General features: G+C 39.7%; 3 protein-coding genes across 5 annotated transcripts; 2 read left to right on the top strand and 1 right to left on the bottom strand.

The window, feature by feature from the left end:
* Nucleotides 1–3,892: 3,892 nt before the first annotated feature.
* On the top strand, nucleotides 3,893–10,976 carry LOC127625414 (FAST kinase domain-containing protein 5, mitochondrial). 3 transcript variants are annotated; one of them, XM_052100703.1, is made up of 2 exons: nucleotides 3,893–4,027; nucleotides 6,287–10,976. In XM_052100703.1, the coding sequence occupies exons 1-2, from the start codon at nucleotides 3,995–3,997 to the stop codon at nucleotides 8,717–8,719; spliced, it is 2,466 nt and encodes an 821-aa protein (XP_051956663.1). In that variant the 5' UTR covers nucleotides 3,893–3,994; the 3' UTR covers nucleotides 8,720–10,976. The 3 variants fall into 3 exon arrangements, with proteins under 3 accessions (XP_051956663.1, XP_051956671.1, XP_051956677.1); XM_052100711.1 differs by lacking the exon at nucleotides 3,893–4,027 and adding an exon at nucleotides 4,140–4,354; XM_052100717.1 differs by lacking the exon at nucleotides 3,893–4,027 and adding an exon at nucleotides 4,140–4,359.
* A 1,280-nt stretch (nucleotides 10,977–12,256) lies between these two features.
* hspa5 (heat shock protein 5) lies at nucleotides 12,257–16,151 on the top strand. The gene is made up of 9 exons (XM_052100750.1): nucleotides 12,257–12,376; nucleotides 13,051–13,199; nucleotides 13,374–13,605; nucleotides 13,698–13,835; nucleotides 13,916–14,028; nucleotides 14,107–14,497; nucleotides 14,590–14,827; nucleotides 14,919–15,086; nucleotides 15,184–16,151. Exons 2-9 carry the CDS (start codon nucleotides 13,084–13,086, stop codon nucleotides 15,747–15,749), a joined length of 1,962 nt encoding a protein of 653 aa, XP_051956710.1. The 5' UTR covers nucleotides 12,257–12,376; nucleotides 13,051–13,083; the 3' UTR covers nucleotides 15,750–16,151.
* A 124-nt stretch (nucleotides 16,152–16,275) lies between these two features.
* Nucleotides 16,276–22,222, bottom strand: rabepk (Rab9 effector protein with kelch motifs). The gene is made up of 8 exons (XM_052100824.1): nucleotides 22,132–22,222; nucleotides 21,737–21,793; nucleotides 21,513–21,664; nucleotides 20,175–20,330; nucleotides 19,920–20,093; nucleotides 18,299–18,448; nucleotides 18,069–18,218; nucleotides 16,276–16,577 (listed from the first exon to the last, which is right to left on the bottom strand). Exons 2-8 carry the CDS (start codon nucleotides 21,787–21,789, stop codon nucleotides 16,360–16,362), a joined length of 1,053 nt encoding a protein of 350 aa, XP_051956784.1. The 5' UTR covers nucleotides 21,790–21,793; nucleotides 22,132–22,222; the 3' UTR covers nucleotides 16,276–16,359.
* Nucleotides 22,223–23,135: the final 913 nt, after the last annotated feature.

Raw genomic sequence — 23,135 nt, 5'->3', positions numbered from 1 at the left:
CACCAGCTTTCTGACAGACAGGCAGCAGCTAGTGAGACAGGGGAAATTAACTTCCAGCACCTGTACAATCAGCACAGGTGCCCCCCAGGGATGTGTGCTCTCCCCACTACTCTTCTCCCTGTACACCAATGACTGCACCACCAAGGACCCCTCTGTCAGGCTCCTGAAGTTTGCAGACGACACCACTGTCATCGGACTCATCCGAGATGATGATGAGTCTGCATATAGAAAGGAGGTTAAACACTCACTGGTGCAATCAAAACAACCTTCAAAAGTGGAGATGATAGTGGACTTTAGGAGGAACATGCCAACATTGACCCCACTCACCATTCTCAACAGCACTGTGGCAACAATGGAGACATTCAGGTTCCTGGGTACTACCATCTCACAGGACCTGAAGTGGGAGATACACATCGACTCCATTGTGAAAAAGGCCCAGCAGAGGTTGTGCTTCCTTCGCCAGCTGAGGAAGTTCAACCTGCCACAGGCGCTGCTGATACAGTTCTACTCCGCAGTCATTGAGTCTGTCCTCTGCACTTCAATAACTGTCTGGTTTGGTGTAGCTATGAAATCAGACATCAGAAGACTACAGAGGACAGTTCGGTCTGCTGAGAGGATCATTGGTTGCCCCCTGCCCCCCCCCCCCTTCAAGAACTATACACTTCCAGAGTGAGGAAAAAGGCTGGTAAAATCACTCTGGACCACACTCAGACACATTAACTGTTTTTTTCAATCAGGATATCCATCTAATGAACAGTTAAAACTGCCCCATTGAGCGATAATTATGTGCAATACACAGTCTAGTTTTTTATATTTATCCAACACATCCAAACTCTTCTTCCATTACATTCCCTTATAATATATACAGTGAGGAAAATAAGTATTTGAACACCCTGCTATTTTGCAAGTTCTCCCACTTAGAAATCATGGAGGGGTCTGAAATTGTCATCGTAGGTGCATGTCCACTGTGAGAGACATAATCTAAAAAAAAAAAATCCAGAAATCACAGTGTATGATTTTTTAACTATTTATTTGTATGAGACAGCAGCAAATAAGTATTTGAACACCTGAGAAAATCAATGTTAATATTTGGTACAGTAGCCTTTGTTTGCAATTACAGAGGTCAAACGTTTCCTGTAGTTTTTCACCAGGTTTGCACACACTGCAGGAGGGATTTTGGCCCACTCCTCCACACAGATCTTCTCTAGATCAGTCAGGTTTCTGGGCTGTCGCTGAGAAACACGGAGTTTGAGCTCCCTCCAAAGATTCTCTATTGGGTTTAGGTCTGGAGACTGGCTAGGCCACGCCAGAACCTTGATATGCTTCTTACAGAGCCACTCCTTGGTTATCCTGGCTGTGTGCTTTGGGTCATTGTCATGTTGGAAGCCCCAGCCTCGACCCATCTTCAATGCTCTAACTGAGGGAAGGAGGTTGTTCCCCAAAATCTCGCAATACATGGCCCCGGTCATCCTCTCCTTAATACAGTGCAGTCGCCCTGTCCCATGTGCAGAAAAACACCCCCAAAGCATGATGCTACCACCCCCATGCTTCACAGTAGGGATGGTGTTCTTGGGATGGTACTCATCATTCTTCTTCCTCCAAACACGGTTAGTGGAATTATGACCAAAAAGTTCTATTTTGGTCTCATCTGACCACATGACTTTCTCCCATGACTCCTCTGGATCATCCAAATGGTCATTGGCAAACTTAAGACGGGCCTTGACATGTGCTGGTTTAAGCTGGGGAACCTTCCGTGCCATGCATGATTTCAAACCATGACGTCTTAGTGTATTACCAACAGTAACCTTGGAAACGGTGGTCCCAGCTCTTTTCAGTTCATTGACCAGCTCCTCCCGTGTAGTTCTGGGCTGATTTCTCACCTTTCTTAGGATCATTGAGACCCCACGAGGTGAGATCTTGCATGGAGCCCCAGTCCGAGGGAGATTGACAGTCATGTTTAGCTTCTTCCATTTTCTAATGATTGCTCCAACAGTGGACCTTTTTTCACCAAGCTGCTTGGCAATTTCCCTGTAGCCCTTTCCAGCCTTGTGGAGGTGTACAATTTTGTCTCTAGTGTCTTTGGACAGCTCTTTGGTCTTGGCCATGTTAGTAGTTGGATTCTTACTGATTGTATGGGGTGGACAGGTGTCTTTATGCAGCTAACGACCTCAAACAGGTGCATCTAATTTAGGATAATAAATGGAGTGGAGGTGGACATTTTAAAGGCAGACTAACAGGTCTTTGAGGGTCAGAATTCTAGCTGATAGACAGGTGTTCAAATACTTATTTGCAGCTGTATCATACAAATAAATAGTTAAAAATCATACATTGTGATTTCTGGATTTTTTTTTAGATTATGTCTCTCACAGTGGACATGCACCTACGATGACAATTTCAGACCCTCCATGATTTCCAAGTGGGAGAACTTGCAAAATAGCAGGGTGTTCAAATACTTATTTTCCTCACTGTATATATATATATATATATATATATATATATATATATATATATATATATATATATATATATATATATTATATTAATCTCTTCCATTATCAATTTTTTTTAATGCAACTGTATTTTAATTACCAATGATTTAAATTGTAACTGTAGTGCAATTACTTAAATTAAATACGTAATCCCGTTACATGTAATTTGTTACTCGCTAACCCTGTATATATATATATATACATATACATATTCGGCACTTTTTGAGTCTAAATAGGCTTACATAACATACATAGTTTCAGCACTACCCCTAAAAGACAATAGTCATACTGTTCATGTGTTACACTTGCTATAGTTTACTTCCATGTTGCTTTTTTGTCAAATGTTAATGTCAAATGAAAATCAAGTCAATCACTGAAACATCAGCGCCACCTTGAGTAAGAAATAACATGTATAATATGTATGTGTACACGCATATGAAATACTGATAATTCACAATTGTCAGGCAGAAAATCAACGTGATATAGTCATTTGTATGATTTAGAACGTTCAGGTCTTTGATTCTATACAGTTTTGGCAATTAAGCAGTTATAAAAATATATATAAAAAAATATATTTTGTTTCAATGAGATCCACGATCATAGCTGTGCTTGAAGTGAGCAGGTAATGACGACATGGGATGATGGACTGTTTCCTTTACTTCCGCATTCCAAACCCGGAAATGTTACAAGGGTCCATTGTATGGCAAGCCGAATTCACTTTTATTCATTCGCAGGATATGAATAATTGATATCAACTAGTAAAAAAAATATAATTGTTATTTAAATGTTATTTCTACCAGTGGAAATGCCCATTTTTTATATAAACAATTGAATTCCAACTAGTAAAAATGCAAATTTTTTATATCAGATATTCAGTTTACACTAGTGATAATTCAATTTCTGTTATCTGTAATATAATAGTTACCAGGGGCGTAGCACCAAATTTTGGGCCCTGGGTACAAACCATCTTGCTGGGCCCCCGTACCAAATATGTATGTATAGAAAACTGACTTCTAAGGGGCCCCCCTGCCTCGGGCCCTGGGTACTCGGTACCCTTTACCCCCCCAGTCCGACACCCCTGTTTAGTTACTAGTAAGAAATACTTTTTAGATATCATTAATTACAATCCAAATATCTTGATATCTGAAATCCATTTCCAGATGTCAGATATACAAACTGTAACATGTTTAAATACATTTACAGACATTCTTGATATCAGGAATTTATATTTTTACTAGTAAGAGGTGCATTCTTGACATCAAGAATGAGCATTTTAACTAATGAAAATGTAATTGTTTATAACAATTCACGTCCTGCAAATGAATAAAAGCTAAAACGGCTTGCCATATCTATTATGCGGTTATTTCCGCCGTACTTTACGACCCTTGTGAGCCACCGTACAGGCCATGTGTAATTTGTCCTTTCCGCATACACGCAATGCTTTCGATATTGGATTCGATTTAAAACACGAATAAATATTTTCTCAATGAGAATTCTTGCAATGAATGTTTCTGTTGCTTGAAGAATACTTCCTGAAGGTAAGTTTATCATTATCTGTGGTCTGCGCTTGATGTTTATTGGTTGTCGTCTGTGTTTAGACGAGAATTCAGCTCTGAAGGACGTGATGACGTCACCTGGGTTCCTCCGCGCACGCGCGTGTGCAGTAGCTCCGTTTTAATTTTCTACACAAAATAACTTTATTGCGTGACATTTAATGCCGTTACAACTCGATTCAGTTCTTTTGTTTGACGAAACTCATTTGGCCAACGACAATTAATTAATTACTTCTTTAATTTGTTGTTTTTGCCGCATCTGATACAGTTTATGATACTGAAGATTAGAAGGACTGTTCTGTGAACAATAATGTAAGGTGAATGTGTTTTGCAGATTTTACTAAAATGCTTGCATGATATACTGCCAGAAAATAAAATGTGGGTTAACTTCCAAGAGCATTAATGCTTAAATTCTAGTATAAAGGAATAGTTTACCCTAAAATGAAAGTCATTATGCATGCACCCTCATGTCGTTCTAACCCCGTGCTGTTAGTGACTCGTGCAGCCCAACTACTATCGCTTTGTGTGAGGAAAGGACCGAAGTTTTAGTTATTGTTCACTGAAAATGTTGCCATAGTCTGCACATTCAATTACAAACGTACTGTTACAAACCTGATTTGACGTGCCAGTTTTTAAATCTGAACAGGAAGAATTAATTTCAGAGCTTTGGCGAAAGGAAGATTTGTGAATAATGGCTCAAATTTTGGGTCAAAACTAGTATGACTTGAGATGACTTGTAAAATAGCACACAAGTCATAGGGTCGTCTTTCATGCTGTGTTTCGATGCTGTGGAACGACATGAGGGTTAGTTAATAATGACAAAAAAACATTAATCGCGTTATGGCTGTGATTTAATTAAATCAATCTATAGTCTGTATGTGCTGCACACTTCAAAGTGAAGACGTGCAGGGAGCTCGTGATGGTGTCTCCAGCGGTCCCAGAGAGGTTCAATATCAGTTAATTACTGCTTTTTATTTTACAGAGTGTGTATATAGTAATAAGTTGTAGATTATTGTAAGCGTGCATATTTTATTTCCCTTATCTGTTTGTGTGAGCAACTGGGAGTACTGATATTTCAAAATAAGAGTCCTCGGCTTGTTTATAGTTATAAGCCCTGCGTTATGCACCAAATCTGAGGTTTTTCTAGTTATTATTATTATTATTATTATTATAGGACATTTAGTTTCTTGTTGCCTCTGTGTCTGTTCCTATCACAGTAAGAATTTGTAACACATTCAATATATCAGTTTTAAAAACAATCGGACGATTTATTAGTTATCGCCTTTCTTCACAACGCATTATTGTATCAGCAAAATCCAATATCGGTCGATCTCTAATTAGTATGTGTTGATTTTTTGGTACATATAAATTTGTAATATGATCTGGTATGAAAAGACTGTACTCATTTTATTTGTTCAAGTCTTAAAGCTTTTAAAAAGTCTTACATTTTATTTTAAGGCTTAACTTAGGCTCAGGAAAAAAAACTTTTTTTTTTTTTTTTTAATTTAATGAAAAAAAGTTTCACTCTTCAATTATTTTAAAAAATTTTTCTCTTCAAAAAAATTCATTTTTTCTCTTCAAATGTTTTTTTTTTTTTCCCATAAAAATCGTTTTTCTCTTCCAAAAAATTTTTTTATGAGAAAGAAAAAAAAAACATTTGAAGAGAAAAAAAAATTAATATAAAATAAACAAAATTTTGAAGAGAAAAACTATTTTTATGGGGAAAAAAAAAATAATAAAATTGAAGAGTGAAAACATTTTGAAGAGAAAAAAATAAAAATTTAAGAGAAAAAAGATTTTTATGAGAGACAAAAAAGATTTTTAGAGAAAAAAAAACATTTGGAGAGGAATAGAATTTTTTTTTGAAGAGAAAAAACATTTTTAAGAGAGGGGGAAAAAAAATAAAACATTTTTAGAGTGAATTTTTTTTTCATTAAATTAAAAAAAAAAAAAAAATGTTTTTTCCTGAGCCGAAGTAATTCAGTACTTACTGGTACATTGTCAAAAAGCTATATATTTTAATTAGCCAGCCCTATCTGTGATCGCCACTGGAACACCTCTTTCCTCTGGTTCACGCCTTCCAAACGGACCTTTCGCATTCCCTAGCCTCTCCGTCTGAGCTTTCTCGAGTTTGTAAGCACCCTTAGAATGTATTTTATCAAGTTGTACAATTGAAGACACTATTGGTCAAATTGATAAAAACCTCTCTCATCAATTGACAATCTCTTTTATGATCTATTCCAGTATCTGGTGTTGATGTCTGCAACGGTGCTGTTTTTCAGTGTGGCAAAGCGGCGCCTTTATGCCCACACGCAGCGCTTTGCCATCATTAGAGCCCAACATCTGCCATCTAAGGGAGAAAATGAGGAGCAAAAGAGAGAAGAAAAAGAACCACAAAGCCCAGAGGATCCAACGAGCATACTGGTGTACAACCCCTCCGCTTACTACCAGACAAACAACGTCCGTGCCTTGGGACGTTCATATACCGAAGAACCATCCTCTAACCTCCCCATGAACCCTGCTTTCCGACAACAGAGTAACCCGTACAGCATCAGCTCTTCGCGACGTCTCTCCAGTGCCAAAAACACGCTGCTAAACCTGGCTTTTAGTAAAGCTGGATCTATCAGAGGTGCCGCACCCACCCCATATGGCACCAAAGATCCAGGTGCCAAAGGTGACCCTCGAGCGTTTCAGAGATGTCGACCGGAATACCTCAATATGACCCATGACGTCTCCCAGCATTCGTTAACTATTGACCTCAACGAGGCCTCATTACTTCTTCATAAAGTCACTGTTCTAAAAGGCAACATGGAACCATCAGATGTCGCTAATTTCTTGTGCAAACTTGGCCAGTTGCCCAACGAACGCACGGCAGTCGTTAGAGGGGATACGCGGTTCAACATGTTGCTGCGGTATAGCGTGGAAAGCCTGCAAGACTTCACGCATGCACAGTTATTAGATGTGCTGAGGGCCTTTGTGAATTTGGGACTGCCTAATTCCCATAGCATATTGGGATTGTTTGAAACAGAGTTTTGCCGCCGAGCAAGTGAGATGGAGCTTCACCAGTTGCTACTCGCCGCTGACTTGTGGCGGTGCCTTGGTCGATCCGTTCCTCGGTATTTGGAGAAGCTTTTTTACAGCATTACCCAATACTTTAACCAGATAGGTCCACCAGAACTAGTCCAACTATTGTACGTTGTTGGAGAAGGCAGGAGATGTCCAGATACCCTCATTCAGCCCATTGAATCTTTACTCATGCGTCACTTAAACCAACTGATGGCTGAAGAATTAGGTGCCGTTTGCTTAAGCCTCTTCAAATCCCAGATGTCCCTGTCTGAGAGAGCCGTGCGCAGACTTGTGGACAGGACGCATGCGGTAGTCAAGGACATGAGTGATTTCGGAATCGTGAATGTAATGAAACTTATGCGATTTAGCTATCTGGATCATCTTCCGTGGTTGGAGGCCATGGGATTGGAGGTACCTCAACGTGCCCCAAAGATGGGGGTTCAAGGCCTCATGCACGTTGTCTTGGCCTGCTCCGCTCTGCACTACCGTAACGATCGGATTCTCCTGGCCGTAGCCGAACAGCTCCCTAATGTACTCGAGCACTGCAGAAGTAAAGATGTCGCGAAGATGCTGTGGTCTTTCGCCACGTTAGGTTTCCTTCCAAGCCAATGTCCCAACCTCTATCCCAGTCTCACTAAAATCCTATGTGAACGTGAGGCTGAATTTCAGAGATTCCCTGAACATCTCCTCACGGGCCTGCTTGGGCTTGCTTTTGTGGGTCAATTCCCACACGACTTGCTTAACCTGGCTTTAAGCACGGAGTTTATCAACAAGGCCTGCAACTCCCAGGAGCTTGAGTTGAGGAAAGACTTGTTCACCTTAGATGGAACTGTAGGTCTAGAGTTGCCTGGATGGACAGGCCCAAGGCTAAGTCATGCGATGAAGGAAGAGGTGACAAAGCAGTTATGGGATTTTGCCCAGGCAGATATTTGCCAGAAGCCCGAGGTGCTTGAGGCCGAATCTATGCTTCAGAAACTTCTGGGTGGAGAATGGTTTGTGCGCAAACACATGATCTTTCCACATTTGCGCTCCATTGACCTAGAGGTTCACTTGGACCATAGTGAGGAGCCTCTTCCTCTGTCCTCTGGACCTTGCCAACAGAATCTCCCTCAGAAAGGTGCTGCCTGGTCTCGAGACTGGGAACAAAGACTCTCTGGAGTTACCCTAACTGATGACCTACTAGCTCAGCTCACGAATACCCAAAAGACCCCAGTGTGCCCGCCCAACAAGCAAGTCCAAAAGCCATCACTTCACAGAGTTGTGCCAGTCCAAGAGAGGGAAAGTATTTTCAGTGTCGGTGTTGACTTGACGGATGACCTTGTGATGGCATTGACAAAATCTGGGAAGCGCTCATCGCACCTGGATGATTCAAAACCATCTTTTGTACGACTCGCTGTTCAAGTGACAAATAGGAATCAGTATTGCTACAGGAGCCAGCAGTTACTTGGATTACATGCACTGAAAAGGAGACAACTCGTGCTTGCAGGATACCGAGTTGTAGAGTTACCCCACTGGGAATGGTTTCCCCTACTGCGACGCTCTCAGGCAGAGAAACTCGCCTACCTGCACTGCAAGATATTTAGCTATTCTGACTCCAAAAATACAGACTAGAACTTCATTGACTGATTAGATTTTATACATCAATAAACGTTCAAGCTAGATCCTTACAGATTGTTCCTTGATCTAATGTCTCTAATTATATGGTGGAAAGGTGTGTTGTTGCTTGTAAGGTGCTTTTAGAGATTTTATTAATGAGATTTCACAGAATGAGTTTCATTCTGTGTCATTTGAGTCATCATTGAGTCTGTGTCATGTATTTGGCGCCATCTCCTGGTGGTCATATGTAACATTGTGCTTCATGTGGCTTATCTAATGATCAATACATCTGATAATCACCTCCTAAGTAATGGTATGTGATATTTTGTGTTCCGTTTATTTTCGTGACGTTATAAGCGAAAACGCGACAAATAAGTAACACAACATAATTGTCATAGATATATATTTGGCTGTTACTCGCTATATTTTTGTCTGTTAGTGAAACAAATGGTATGTTTGTATTTTACTCCTTGAAAGCTTTCCAACAACATACGACACATGACTATTTGATGAGATTGATGTTTTTACCGATTCCAATAATTGAATATCTCCGTTTACCCTGTCCACGCTACAACGCGAAGGTGCCGTTTTTAGGTTTATCCACTTTGGATGGCGTTTTCTGAAAGCTCCGTTTTCGCTGGACAAAAATGCCATCTAAGTGTGGACGGAAGGCCAAAATGCAGCGATTTCAAACGAAAACATATTACCGTACATTCACACCAGAAGCGGCGAGAGCGTCAAAATTCGCTCTGGCTGCCCTGCCTTCAACGCTCGAGGATGCTCGTAGATGCTCTGACGTAGTTGAAATAGGTAGCAACGTTTGTTCAAAATGCTTTGTTTTGTGAACTATATTTAAAGGGGCCGCAATTTAAACATCCAGACATGTCGACCATTTACTTTTTGCCGACCTATCACAAGTAGCGTATATCCTCATGAACTCTTTAAAATCGATCGATGGCAGAAAGTAATTAAAATTTTAGTTTTTTGTTATCAAAATAAAATACATTTGTAATAATAACTGTGGTCTTGGTTGTTTTATATCCCTGTAAGCAAACAGGGACAAATCATATAGGGAAACCTGTCACGGCAATAATCAGTTTCTCCTCCATTTTATCTTCGGAACGAATGTTTGGTGGAAACCCAAGTTTACACGGTTGTGTTCTCTAGACGTCGCTAGAGCGGAGCGCTTCTATATTCCAATAGGTTGCAGCCAAACCGCGTCACAGCTCATTACCATAATGTTGACTGCACTTGAACTTTCATCTGACGCCCACGCCGCCCAAGACTTGCCGCGCCGCCGAGAGACGCTGGCAGTCATTGAAAATGAAAGACTTCCGGTCGATTTGACGCTCTCGCCGCCTCTGGTGTGAACGCACAGTTAGGGTGGACGTAGCCTAACACCCTGTCTACACTGGCGCGAGCGTCGCGTTAAAAGCATTAGAACCCATGATAATCATTGAAGCTGTCTACACTGGAAGGATCCATTGCGGCCTGTTGTGTCGCGCCGACAGTAAACGGGTGTCCCGTTCCACTTTGCACCGCACTCGTTGACGCTATTCCCACTAACAACACAAATAAAAGGTTTAGAACGTCCATGTCAGTGCTTTCAGTGTAGACCACATCAAGCCGTTGCGTCACGTCGCTTTGCATCAACAGACGTGCGTGGTGTAGACCGGGTGTAAGTCCTTTTCCGTCATCGGGTGGAATGGTTCTAGTAGCATTTCAGCCGGAGCACCGTTTGTCCACAAACCGTTCCCAACCTGGATTCTTAGCGTGATTAGTTAACATTCTCTGGAAAAAGAACGGTTCTAGTGGAACGGCTTTACTCACGCGTCACGTCATGATTGGTCCGTTCCCAAGTCAGTCTACTCTAATCCTTATTTTGCAGCACCACAGTGGAAAAAAACGTAGCCTCTAGCCTGTATCAGTACGGAATGACACGGCTTTTGCTATTCCGTTCGTTGGCACTAGTGCCGCCAAAATGACACACTTCAGCTTTAACAGAGTTAAGACGAATTGCCGAATTCCAGATCGCCTCGTTCTGAGCAGAACGAATAGGAAGGCGTCCGACACATGCGCAGTACAACTGCTTTGTCACACTCTTTTAGTACAGTCAGTGGCTAGCGCATGCGCAGACGACGTGCACCGACGAGGACTGCGTGCTCAAGAAAATCTACTGTGCGGCTGTGCTGATGACGCAATTTGTGTCACACAAAGACTATCAGCTAAAGCAGATTAAGGGAATATAACATGCTCTACCAGACATCAGAAGTATTATCACACCCTATATTCCTGTTGGTCCATTACCGTTCATTTATTAGCAGTGTGACTCCGTATTAAACATACTGAAAAAGTGTTTCCTCTCATTGCATCATGTGTACAGATGAGTCACATTATTTCCTTTTCATATTTAGGATAATGACTGACCAAACCACCACAACAACAACAACATTTCCCAATTGTAAACACACCCATTTGATTTTGCCATTGATAAGTTAAATAAGTGTATTATATAACTCTGGCATGCTTGATTGTGATTGGTCAATGGCATCATTCTGTGGCCTGATATTTTTGTACAAGGAGTGCTAAACCATGTAATAGTCAGCAGTGTTGGGTAAGTTACTCTGGTAGTTAGTAATTAATTACGTCTTCTACAGTGTAATTTGATTTCTAATTACTTTGTGTGAAATGTAATCGCATTACTTATTACTAATTTATGTCTAACACACTGATCAGCCTCGACCAGATGACCAAATAAATAATATAATATCAAATAAATTATTCATGAAATGGCCAAAGGATTTAAGGGGGCAGCGTTAAATTAGAAAACATATATTTTAACAGAAAACGTTAAATTTCGATTTTAAATTCACAATTGTTTTATATAGAATTGTTCTAGAGTCTATACAGTATTTAACACAATTACATCGGAAGAAACTAATTAAACTACTGAAAAATTCGATGTAATCCCTTACTTTTTTCATTGAAAAAGTAATTGGTAATAAATTACACCCAACACTGATAGTCAGAATAAATGTATCATGAACTGTTTCTGTCCCCTTTTTTTAATTGACATGCACATTTTACTTATTCCAAAATAAGATATATTCAATATGTACATTTAATTGTCAGTTTATAATTAATTGTATGTACAATCCTAATTCAAACTCGAATATCATCTGCTTTTTGACAACAGCAGTTTACCTACATCTCACAGACAGACCGATAAAATATATGCGTAAATAGGTAAAAACATGTGTGTGTAATAAGCATGTAATATGACATTTTGGGTAAATGCCTATGAAAATATTCCCGTTTCTGGCCTTGTTCGTGTGCGTCTTTCATGAAAGACCCGCCCCCACCCGGAAACGTCACAAACTGACACACGCGCAATCCAATGAAATCATTACAATTCGCCTCATCTCGTGACGTTTCCACTCTCAGTATGTGTGCAAATCAGCAGCAGCCAGCGTGTAACGTTCCGCCAATGAGCGCCTTCCAACGAGCTGCTCTCTGACCAATGACGAGGCTCCACGACGGGGCAGAGATAACAGCTTATATACAGGCTAGAGCGGCTCCAAGCGTGACAGTTCACACTGAGAGTCGAGTGCAGCACGTTGATTGCGTACAGCCTACGCCCTTGAGAATTATACTTAATTTTTCAAATATCAGGTAAGATTTATATCTTATCTAGACTATTAAGAGTTCCAGTAGTTAATGTATTTCACAAAACAAGCGTTAAATAAGCCATTTTGGTTAAATAGTATTGGGAAATGAGTGCTAAAATGTGTTGACAATGAAATGTGTGACTAAATGTAATGGACGAAATGTGTTTTTATGTTTCCTGTTTGTAATGCTCATTCATTAGTTGGGCTATTAAGCCACTACCTGGTTAGGAATGAGGATGAGATCCGTTATTTAACACCATTTATCTTTATAAAATGGTTTAAAGTAGAAATAAATCTAATTAAGATTTTCAGTCCACAAGTAGCATAACATAATATCTGGAGTCATTTTTAAAAATTAGGATTTGATGATCAAGAGCACCCACGAGGTTTGAACTGGAGTCCAGTTACTCTTCTAAACTAGTACAGAAAATTGCTGTCAAACTCTATGCATCTGTGCACTTAATGTGCATCCATCTATCCATTTAATTTTTGGTATAACTCCTTATGTTTGAGCAAAACATTGATTAGAATTTAGAAAATCAAGATTACTTCCTTAATTTTTCTGCATGTTGTATTGCATGCTTTTATGCAACCCTGTAGCCAATGAGCAAAGTCTATTATGTTTATATACTTCGCCTGACTTGTTATTTAAATGTACCTTTTTTTTTCCTGTTACAGAAAACACTGGAGGTTTGACAGATCCGCATCAAAATGCGATTCTTTTGCCTGTTCCTGCTGGTGGCTGGCAGCGTGTTTGCCGATGAGGATGATAAGAGGGAGAGTGTTGGGACAGTGGTCGGAATAGATCTTGGGACCACCTACTCATGGTGAGAATGGTTTTGGATAATGAATGCTAGGTTCCCAGACATAAGCGAATGGAGGCATGAAAATGCATCATTCAAAAGTGGTTGAAAATCTTGATATGGGTCATAAATAACAATTACCTCCATGTAAACATTATTAGTGTTTAACCATTTATATTTGGCTTTTCGTCCCATCAGTGTTGGAGTCTTCAAGAATGGCCGTGTTGAGATCATCGCCAATGACCAAGGAAACCGCATCACTCCATCATATGTGGCCTTCACCACCGAGGGCGAGCGTCTCATCGGAGATGCTGCCAAGAACCAGCTGACCTCCAACCCCGAGAACACCGTCTTTGACGCCAAGAGATTGATCGGCCGTACGTGGGGCGACTCCGCTGTGCAGCAGGACATCAAGTTCTTTCCCTTCACTGTACGTATACGTCCTAACTGAACCTTATTTTAGGGGTGGCTGCCTGTGTATTCCAATGGAATTGCTAAATGCTGGTGCCGTGTCTCTTCCAGGTTATTGAGAAGAAGAACAAACCTCACATCCAGTTGGATATTGGATCAGGTCAGATGAAGACCTTTGCCCCAGAGGAGATCTCAGCCATGGTACTTACCAAGATGAAGGAAACCGCAGAAGCCTACCTTGGAAAGAAGGTAAAGTCTCCACTCCAAAACCAGCTATTGGTTCTACTGCAGCAAAACTCAACGTCTAAACCAATTCCAATCTTTTAAAGGTCACACATGCTGTGGTCACTGTGCCTGCTTACTTCAATGACGCCCAGCGCCAGGCCACTAAAGATGCTGGAACTATCGCTGGTCTGAACGTCATGAGAATTATCAATGAGCCGTAAGTACCGTCTCTTTTCAACTGTTGGTTATTTTGTTAACCGTATCCATGTTAAGGAACATCTTGTTGCTTTCACAGAACCGCTGCTGCCATTGCCTATGGTCTGGATAAAAAGGATGGCGAGAAAAACATCCTGGTGTTCGATCTTGGCGGTGGCACCTTCGACGTATCCCTACTGACCATCGACAACGGTGTGTTCGAGGTGGTGGCCACCAACGGAGACACTCATCTTGGTGGTGAAGACTTCGATCAGCGTGTCATGGAGCACTTCATTAAGTTGTACAAGAAGAAAACCGGAAAGGACGTGCGCAAGGACAACCGTGCCGTACAGAAGCTGCGTCGTGAGGTGGAGAAAGCCAAGAGAGCGCTGTCTGCCCAGCACCAGGCCCGCATCGAGATCGAGTCCTTCTTTGAGGGTGAAGACTTCTCTGAAACCCTAACCCGTGCCAAGTTTGAGGAGCTCAACATGGTACGAGCGCTTCTGCATGTTGTGGCAATAGTTAATCAAATCAACACGGTGTTGTTTTTCAACTAACAAATGTGTCTCCTTTCTTCTTGCAGGACTTGTTCCGTTCCACCATGAAGCCCGTACAGAAGGTTCTGGAAGATTCTGACCTGAAGAAGTCTGAAATTGATGAGATCGTCTTGGTTGGTGGTTCCACTCGTATCCCCAAGATCCAGCAGTTGGTGAAGGAGTTCTTCAACGGCAAGGAACCTTCCAGAGGAATCAACCCTGATGAGGCCGTGGCTTATGGGGCTGCTGTTCAGGCTGGAGTTCTCTCAGGAGAAGAGGACACTGGTGAGTTTTGGGGAAATGGTGGAGAAGAACATTTGAATGATGGTCAAGTCTCTTGGAAGATGGTTTCTAACTTGATTTTGTTTTTGAACAGGTGACCTTGTGCTTCTGGATGTGTGCCCGTTGACACTGGGTATTGAGACCGTTGGCGGCGTGATGACCAAACTCATTCCAAGGAACACCGTTGTGCCCACTAAGAAGTCTCAGATCTTCTCCACCGCTTCGGACAACCAGCCAACTGTGACCATCAAAGTTTATGAAGGTAAGCGAACGGTTTACTCTTCTTTGGCACATGGTTGCAGTTGTCAAAGTAAATAATGTTCTTAAAAGTTCTCATTTTGGTTTCCTCATTGTTCTAGGCGAGCGTCCCCTTACAAAAGACAACCACCTTCTGGGTACCTTCGACCTGACCGGTATCCCTCCCGCACCCCGAGGAGTCCCTCAGATTGAGGTGACCTTTGAGATCGACGTAAACGGTATCCTCCGTGTGACCGCTGAGGACAAGGGCACCGGAAACAAGAACAAGATCACCATCACCAATGACCAGAACCGCTTGACTCCCGAAGACATCGAGCGAATGGTCAACGAGGCGGAGCGCTTTGCTGACGAGGACAAGAAGCTGAAAGAGCGTATCGATGCCCGTAACGAGCTGGAGAGTTACGCCTACTCTCTGAAGAACCAGATAGGTGACAAAGAAAAGCTGGGCGGCAAACTGTCGCCTGAAGATAAGGAGGCCATTGAGAAGGCGGTTGAGGAGAAGGTAGAGTGGTTGGAGTCCCACCAGGACGCAGACCTCGAAGAGTTCCAGTCCAAGAAGAAGGAACTTGAAGAGATCGTACAGCCTATCGTAAGCAAGCTCTACGGCAGCGCGGGTGGCCCGCCACCAGAGGACGGCGACGACCAGGGCGAGAAAGACGAATTGTAGGTCTCTCTGATTCCATCTTGAACTCTCTTTTCAGTTGTCTTGATGCCCTCGCCTCCCTAGAAGTGGCACCGATGTACATATTTGACTTGATGGACATTTTTGTAAGGAACGTTAGATGGAGGGGGGCAACTGTAAAGCCACTAATCTCTTCTGGAAAGACATGTGGAGTGTTGAGTTTCTTTCTTTATTCTCTTCACTCTGGTGGAGATATAGTCAGCCTGGTTTTGAGGCTTGATGCTGCTGTTCTCAGGCAGTTCAAAATTGGGGGGGAAGATGGGTAGATTGGGTCTGGGAGTTGCCCGAATAAATGTCATGTCACATACAAAACGTTATTTATTTAAAATCTGGCAAACCTAGATGTGAATGTCTACTCTTACTAAATAAACCTTTGATACAAAACTACTTCTAATTGTGTCTCTTTATTCAAATGTGTCATTAAATTTAAGTAAAATGGAATTTAAAATTAGTTTAAGATAAATGGGTAATCTCATGTCCTTTCCCAAACACATGGTGAATATATTTGTAGTCTGAAAAAATCAGATGAAAATCTTCAGGTTCAACCATTATTATTGGGGGTGGGGTAGAACTGATTTATTGAAAAATACAGACGTCATGTAAGCACTGTAACCAGGCAATCATTGAATATCAGGCCCTGAGTGTCCATTCCTCCAAAGGCAAAGCACAAATATACCACATCTGCTTCAGAGTTTCGATTCGCTTGTTCTCGGTCTGTGGTCCTCACACGCCATGGCACAACACACATGGAATGATCCAATCGGCTGGGAGGAAGATCTCCTTCAAACTTCAGCAATGTCCAGCGCTGTTTGTCTGTCACAGCAGAAGAAATAAATGCAACCAAAATCCCAATAATAAACAAACATTTATATTTGCTATAAACCACTATAAACCAGCCCAAATACATCTGGGACTTTTATTTTGAAATGAGACTTGCCTGTTAAAATGCTCCTATATTCAACAAATTAAGCTTTTATAGTCTATATATTCAACAGATAGTTTTGTTTAAATATGTTATACCAGATGAAGTTTATTAATGAGGGGAAAAAAAAAATTATGGGCAACAATGAGCATACATTTTTACCGATAGTTCCAAAAGGCAACTATCAGCACAGATTAATTGGGTAAAACTGATATATCGGTCTACCTCTAGAACATCTGTTGCCTTTTGGAACTACTTATATTAATGTCTAAAAAAGCAAACAGATGTACTAGAAATTGACCGATATATCGGTTTTACCCAATTAATCTGTGCCGATAGTTGCCTTTGGACATTAATATATAAATGGTTCCACAAGACAACTATCGGCACGATAAATTGGGTAAAACCGATATATCGGTCAATTTGTAGTACATCTGTTTGCTTTTATAAACATTAATATATATAGTTCCAAAAGGCAAATATCGGCACGATTAATTGGATAAAACCGATATATCGGGAAATTTCTAGTACATCTGTTTGCTTTTATAAACATTAATATATATAGTACAAAAATGCAAATATCGGCACGATTAATTAGATAAAACCGATATATCGGTCAATTTCTAGTACATCTGTTTGCTTTTATAGACATTAATATATATAGTTTCAAAAGGCAAATATCGGCACGATTAATTGTGTAAAACCGATATATCGGTCAACCTTTAGTACATCTGTTTGCTTTTTTTAGACGTTACTATATATAGTTCAAAAATGCAAATATCGTCACGATTAATTGGATAAAACCGATATATCGGTCAATTTCTAGTACATCTGTTTGCTTTTATAAACATTAATATATATAGTTCCAAAAGGCAAATATCGGCACAATTAATTGGATAAAACCGATATATCGGGAAATTTCTAGTACATCTGTTTGCTTTTATAAACATTAATATATATAGTACAAAAATGCAAATATCGGCACGATTAATTAGATAAAACCGATATATCGGTCAATTTCGAGTACATCTGTTTGCTTTTATAGACATTAATATATATAGTTTCAAAAGGCAAATATCGGCACAATTAATTGGATAAAACCGATATATCGGTCAATTTCTAGTACATCTGTTTGCTATAGACATTAATATATATAGTTTGAAAAGGCAAATATCAGCACAATTAATTGGGTAAAACCGATATATCGGGCAACCTTTAGTACATCTGTTTGCTTTTTTTAGACGTTATTATGTATAGTTCCAAATGGAACTTTATTCACTATCGGCACCGATTAATCCATTAAAATCAATACAAGACAAGTGAATGTTTTGAGCGGATGTTTGACAGTTTAAGTTCAACTGAAGGAACGTGTGAGCACTTACCACACTGAAACTTGTACATGGAATTTGTTGCTCCTTCTGATGTCATTCCACCAAAGATGAAAATGTTTTTCCCAATGGTGACGGATGAATGTGCTGCAGTTCCTGGAGGAACATCTCCTTTAGCTTTCACCTTCTCCCATTTCAGTGTTTCTGAAAACAGGTGAAAGAACAAAATCATCAAACACAAGCAAATCTGTGTTGTCATTAATGTGTCTATGAAGGAAATTCACCCGTGTTCAGTGAGAACATGTCATTGTGAAACTTCTCTCCTGCTATTCCTCCATGTATGTAGATAACCGATCCCACAGCCGCAATCACATGTCCGTGCCGTGGAGCAGGGGGCATTCCTTTGGTCTCTGGCTGCGACCAGCTCGCAGCAGCTGCAACGAGAGGGGAAGATAGCATTGATTAGCACACTAGTAACGTCTTCTTTTTCTATTTCTTTTTTTATCCTCTTACAAAGCTATTTTATGACTGCAGAAGACTTGGAATATAGTCCATCATTAAAATGGACAACTTTTATGGTGCTTTTATTATATTTTTAGTCTTTTTTAGAGCTTGACAGACTTGTGTTCCACAGAAAAAACAAAGACTTACCAAAAGTTGGATCAACATTTGTCTCATTTTAGTTCACTAGGTGGCAGAAAGCACTAGAACAAATATTTTTCCTCTATCACATTCCATCTCAATATACAGATGTGAACTGTAGGGGGCGCTCTAAAGCATTTCAGCCCTCACAGATGTGCTCGTCCATAGACATTCAGTCTAATGTTCAGTTCAAGCAACACCCTCATTATTACATTGAATATCTCTGTCTCTATATAACATTGTATCATCAGTAGTCCCAAACATATTTCTGATGATTTGTTTTGCGTACTTTTCCTTCCGGATGGCATATTTTGTTCTGGACATCCAAGATATAACATTGGATTATTCACACAAGCAAACTCACAGACAAGTAAACAATGGCTCATTTTTTATAAATCCTCATAAGGTAAAAGCAGATATAACGTTTTTAGTTATTTGGGGCTTACAACAGCAATTATCGGAGCATGACAGAGACCTTTGTATTTGATGTCAGAAATTATACTTCACTTTGTGATAATTTTGAGACAATCTTTTGAACTGTGGTATTAGTGCAACAAATTAAACAGTACAGTCATATTCCTGAGAATGAGAGCTTTCATTTGATATATGACATGTCCATTTAGGTGCTATTTGAAAGACTTTTATTTTCATCGAAACATTTCTACCCCATTTCCACTAGGGGGGCGCTAATTTTCACCGCGAATGTTTTGAGGCCTTGTTTTGTTATTTTAAGTAAAATAAATGCAGAAGTGATGCATATCTCTGAAAAGTTCAGATTCTAAGCTTTCAAATGAATCCTCACATGCCTGACTTATGCATGTGGAGATTTTAACGTTTTAAGCGTAAAAATGTTTCGCGATATAGTGCAATACATTTTAAGGGGTGTTAAAGTAAAAAACTCACATGGTGTAATCATCCAGAGACAGTAAAACAATGTAAGTGCTTAATGATATGTGGGCGGGTATGGCTCAGGTGGTTGAGCGGGTCGGCCGCTAGTCGCAGGGTTGGTGGTTTGATTCCCGGCCCACACGACTCCACATGCCGAAGTGTCCTTGGGCAAGACACTGAACCCCAAGTTGCTCCCAATGGCAGTGTAAAGCGCTTTGAATACAGCTAAGGTTAAAAAGGCGCTATATACTGTAAGTGCAGACCATTTACCATATGATTAATATAAAATAAAACCTTTGTCCGTCAAAGTCATGTGGTGTAACCATCTCATTCAGAAGGGTACAGTTCTCCAATAAATTCAAGTATTTGTAAGACCTGTATCAAAAACGTGGACTTGAGGATCAGTAACTGGTGATGTCCCAGCATCCCCTCCAGAGAAGACGAAGAGCCTGTCTCCAATGCACGCTGAGTTTGTGTGGTACGTCCTGGCTGTCGGAGGCGTCCCTTTCACCTGGACAGTTTTCCACGAACCGTGTCCTTTAACATCGCCTACGAGCATAAACATAAACATTACGCTTGAGATAGCATGTAAATGTGCATGCATGACATTTATATTAAGCAGTTAGCAACCTGACGTGTGCAAGACTTGAACGCAATTGCGGTTTCCGTTCTGTTCTGCCCCTCCAAACACCCAGAGACTTTGCGGGTCGCTCTCGGGAACAAAGCTGCAGTGTTCATAGCGTGCCTGCAGCCCGTCCCATTCCGGAATGTCCCATTCATGAGCGTCTGCAAAAAATGACATGGGATTACATTTAAAGGAGTATTTCTTTGACGGTTGCATTTTTTCTGATAATGGCAGTAAATGGGAAAATTGACATTATTGAACATATTTTGCTTTGAGGTGACTTTAGCAAGCTGTGACAAATGACATTTTTGATTTTTGATGATTAAGATACTTTAATAACACATTTGTATGTGTAAGAACTAATTACAAAAACAAAACCTTCATATTTCTGCTTTTAAACCCTTCCGGGACACTTTTCCAATAGACTTCCATTGTAGTTGCAATATTGTAAATGTGATTTATGTTTTTACATACTTTTATTATGAAAACACGCAATATCAAAACGGGACTTGTATTATGAAAACAAGCGATATCAAAACGGGACTTTTATTATGAAAACAAGCGATATCAAAACGGGACTTTTATTATGAAAACAAGCGATATCAACACAGGACTTGTATTACGAAAACAAGCGATATCAAAACGGGACTTTTATTATGAAAACAAGCGATATCAAAACGGGACTTTTATTATGAAAACAAGCGATATCAAAACGGGACTTTTATTATGAAAACAAGCGATATCAAAACGGGACTTTTATTATGAAAACAAGCGATATCAAAACGGGACTTTTATTATGAAAACAAGCGATATCAAAACGGAACTTTTATTTCAGTTCAGGACATTTTCATGGTTTGTGCTCAAAAAGGGGGCGTTCAACAACAGGTTAAAGTAAACAAAATGTCAGGTGGTGAAACCGTCCAGAGACAGTAAACAAGTCTTATTAATAGCTGAAGCTTTAATTATTATTTCTTTAAAAAATATTGAAATATTATGAATATTTGAAAAACAATTGTCCGCTAAATCAAAGTCAGCCCACATATAGGTTGCCATTTTGTTGTCATGTGACAATAATCATAAAGAACTCCTTTAGAACCTCATGAATGTGTTAGTTTTTTTTTTTTTTTTAAACATCAGACAAAAAAAAAAAAAATCATATTTTGTTCAGTTCAAATGGAGTAACCCTACAAAAACTTCGATAAAAAAAATAAAAAAGACTTTAAAAATACATACATTCAGTTATGTACACTCACGTGCACCGCACGTGGCTAAAGATATTATTATTATTTCTTTTTTTGTACTTACATATTCTACACAAATTGAAACGCATGTGATTAAGGTACCTAGACTGATAATGTAAGAATCTGTGAAGCTTCCATTCGGATTGGCTCCTCCGATGACTAAAATCCTTCCCTTGCCTCCATCCGAGGGCAGGTATGTGCAGGTGTGACCCACAGAAACACCAGGAGCACATCCAGTGGGCACAACAACATACCTGTGTGTGAAACGAGACAGTTGTTGAAAATGCATATACTCATAAAACATATAATAATTGATAACTTCATACCATTGTCTGTTGGAAGGTTTGTCCTCTGGGTCCAGAATGGGCAGGAGCTCCATCACCCTATTTATGATCCATCAAAATATGCAGCATGAACTTTCAAAACAACATTTAATGCATTTCATAGTACCAGCTTGTGCAATAACACTGTTATAGATGTATGCTGTGTACTGTAGTTGACAGAGCGTTGCAATGTGAACCAAAAACATCAAAGATGAAGATTTAGTCTTTATTGACTGAAAACTAATGGCATGATCAACAGTGATCGATCAGCTCGGTTGCCATGGCAAAAAGCGCGCCACGTATTTTACGCGCTAAACATCAGTATTATGACGTCATGAGATACGTTTCGCGCGTACATTCGCAGCAAATGTTGACCTTTATCAATAAGTGCAATTTACCTTCGTTAAATGTATTTGACTGCCAAGGCGCAAACACAACATTGGATGAGACGTGCAGACGGAAGTGTGAACGTCGCTATGGTGATGACGGCCCAAACAGAAGAGATTTCAAAATAAAAGTCTGATTCTGGAAACGTAAATATGCAAATTTAGGTTGGTATTGTTAAAGTTATTTAACATAAGTGACAATTAAAAATAAATAAATACAAGTTTATATAAAAATAAACAAATGAGATACATGTAGCTGAATCAACAAATCTTAGACTACACAAATATATTCGTAAAGATTAATAATTATTTGTTTATTATTTGCTCATTTTATGTATTGTCTTGTATTTTAATTGGACCCTGAGCCTGTAGTAAAGTTTTTTAAATATATATATATATATTATATTTGTATACGTTTGTATATATATTATATTTGTATATGTATAATCGTAATTTACAAAGACTTTGCAAGGTAATGGTTATTAGTGAGAATCTTTATTCCTCTCTAATAAAACATTATAACATCTGAAGTATGTTCTTAGATGGTCATATATATTTAAAAACTAATATTTTAACTAATATATCTGTGAGCAACCTAAAAGTGAAAATTCTTGAGTAGTTTATTGGCATGACTATTTTACATACAAAATTGCTGAAGCTTCGATACATATAACAAAAGCAATAAACAAAACCCTGTTCTTATTGTAAAAGCACTTTGAGTGTAAATTTAATTCATTCAAAATATGAAAATAAGACCCGTTTTGCGGTCGGCCCACCGGGAAAAGTCCCGGTTCTCCGTATGGCCAGTCCCCAGTCATGTTCACACATATGGAGTTATATATGTGCCACAATTCTGCACACACAAGATGAATTTTTGAGTGCACAAAAAAAATTTCTGCACATGCAAGATGATATTTTGTGCGCTCAAAATATCATATTGCATGTGCAAAATTACTTTTTGTGCGCTCAATAGTTCATCTTGCACATGCAGAACATTTCTGTGCACTAATAAAAAA

The sequence above is a fragment of the Xyrauchen texanus genome, chromosome 3 (assembly GCF_025860055.1).
Source record: "Xyrauchen texanus isolate HMW12.3.18 chromosome 3, RBS_HiC_50CHRs, whole genome shotgun sequence".
Classification (NCBI taxonomy): Eukaryota; Metazoa; Chordata; class Actinopteri; order Cypriniformes; family Catostomidae; genus Xyrauchen; species Xyrauchen texanus.
Note: the sequence above shows the minus strand (reverse complement) of the source record. Positions and strands in the feature narration are given on the sequence as shown.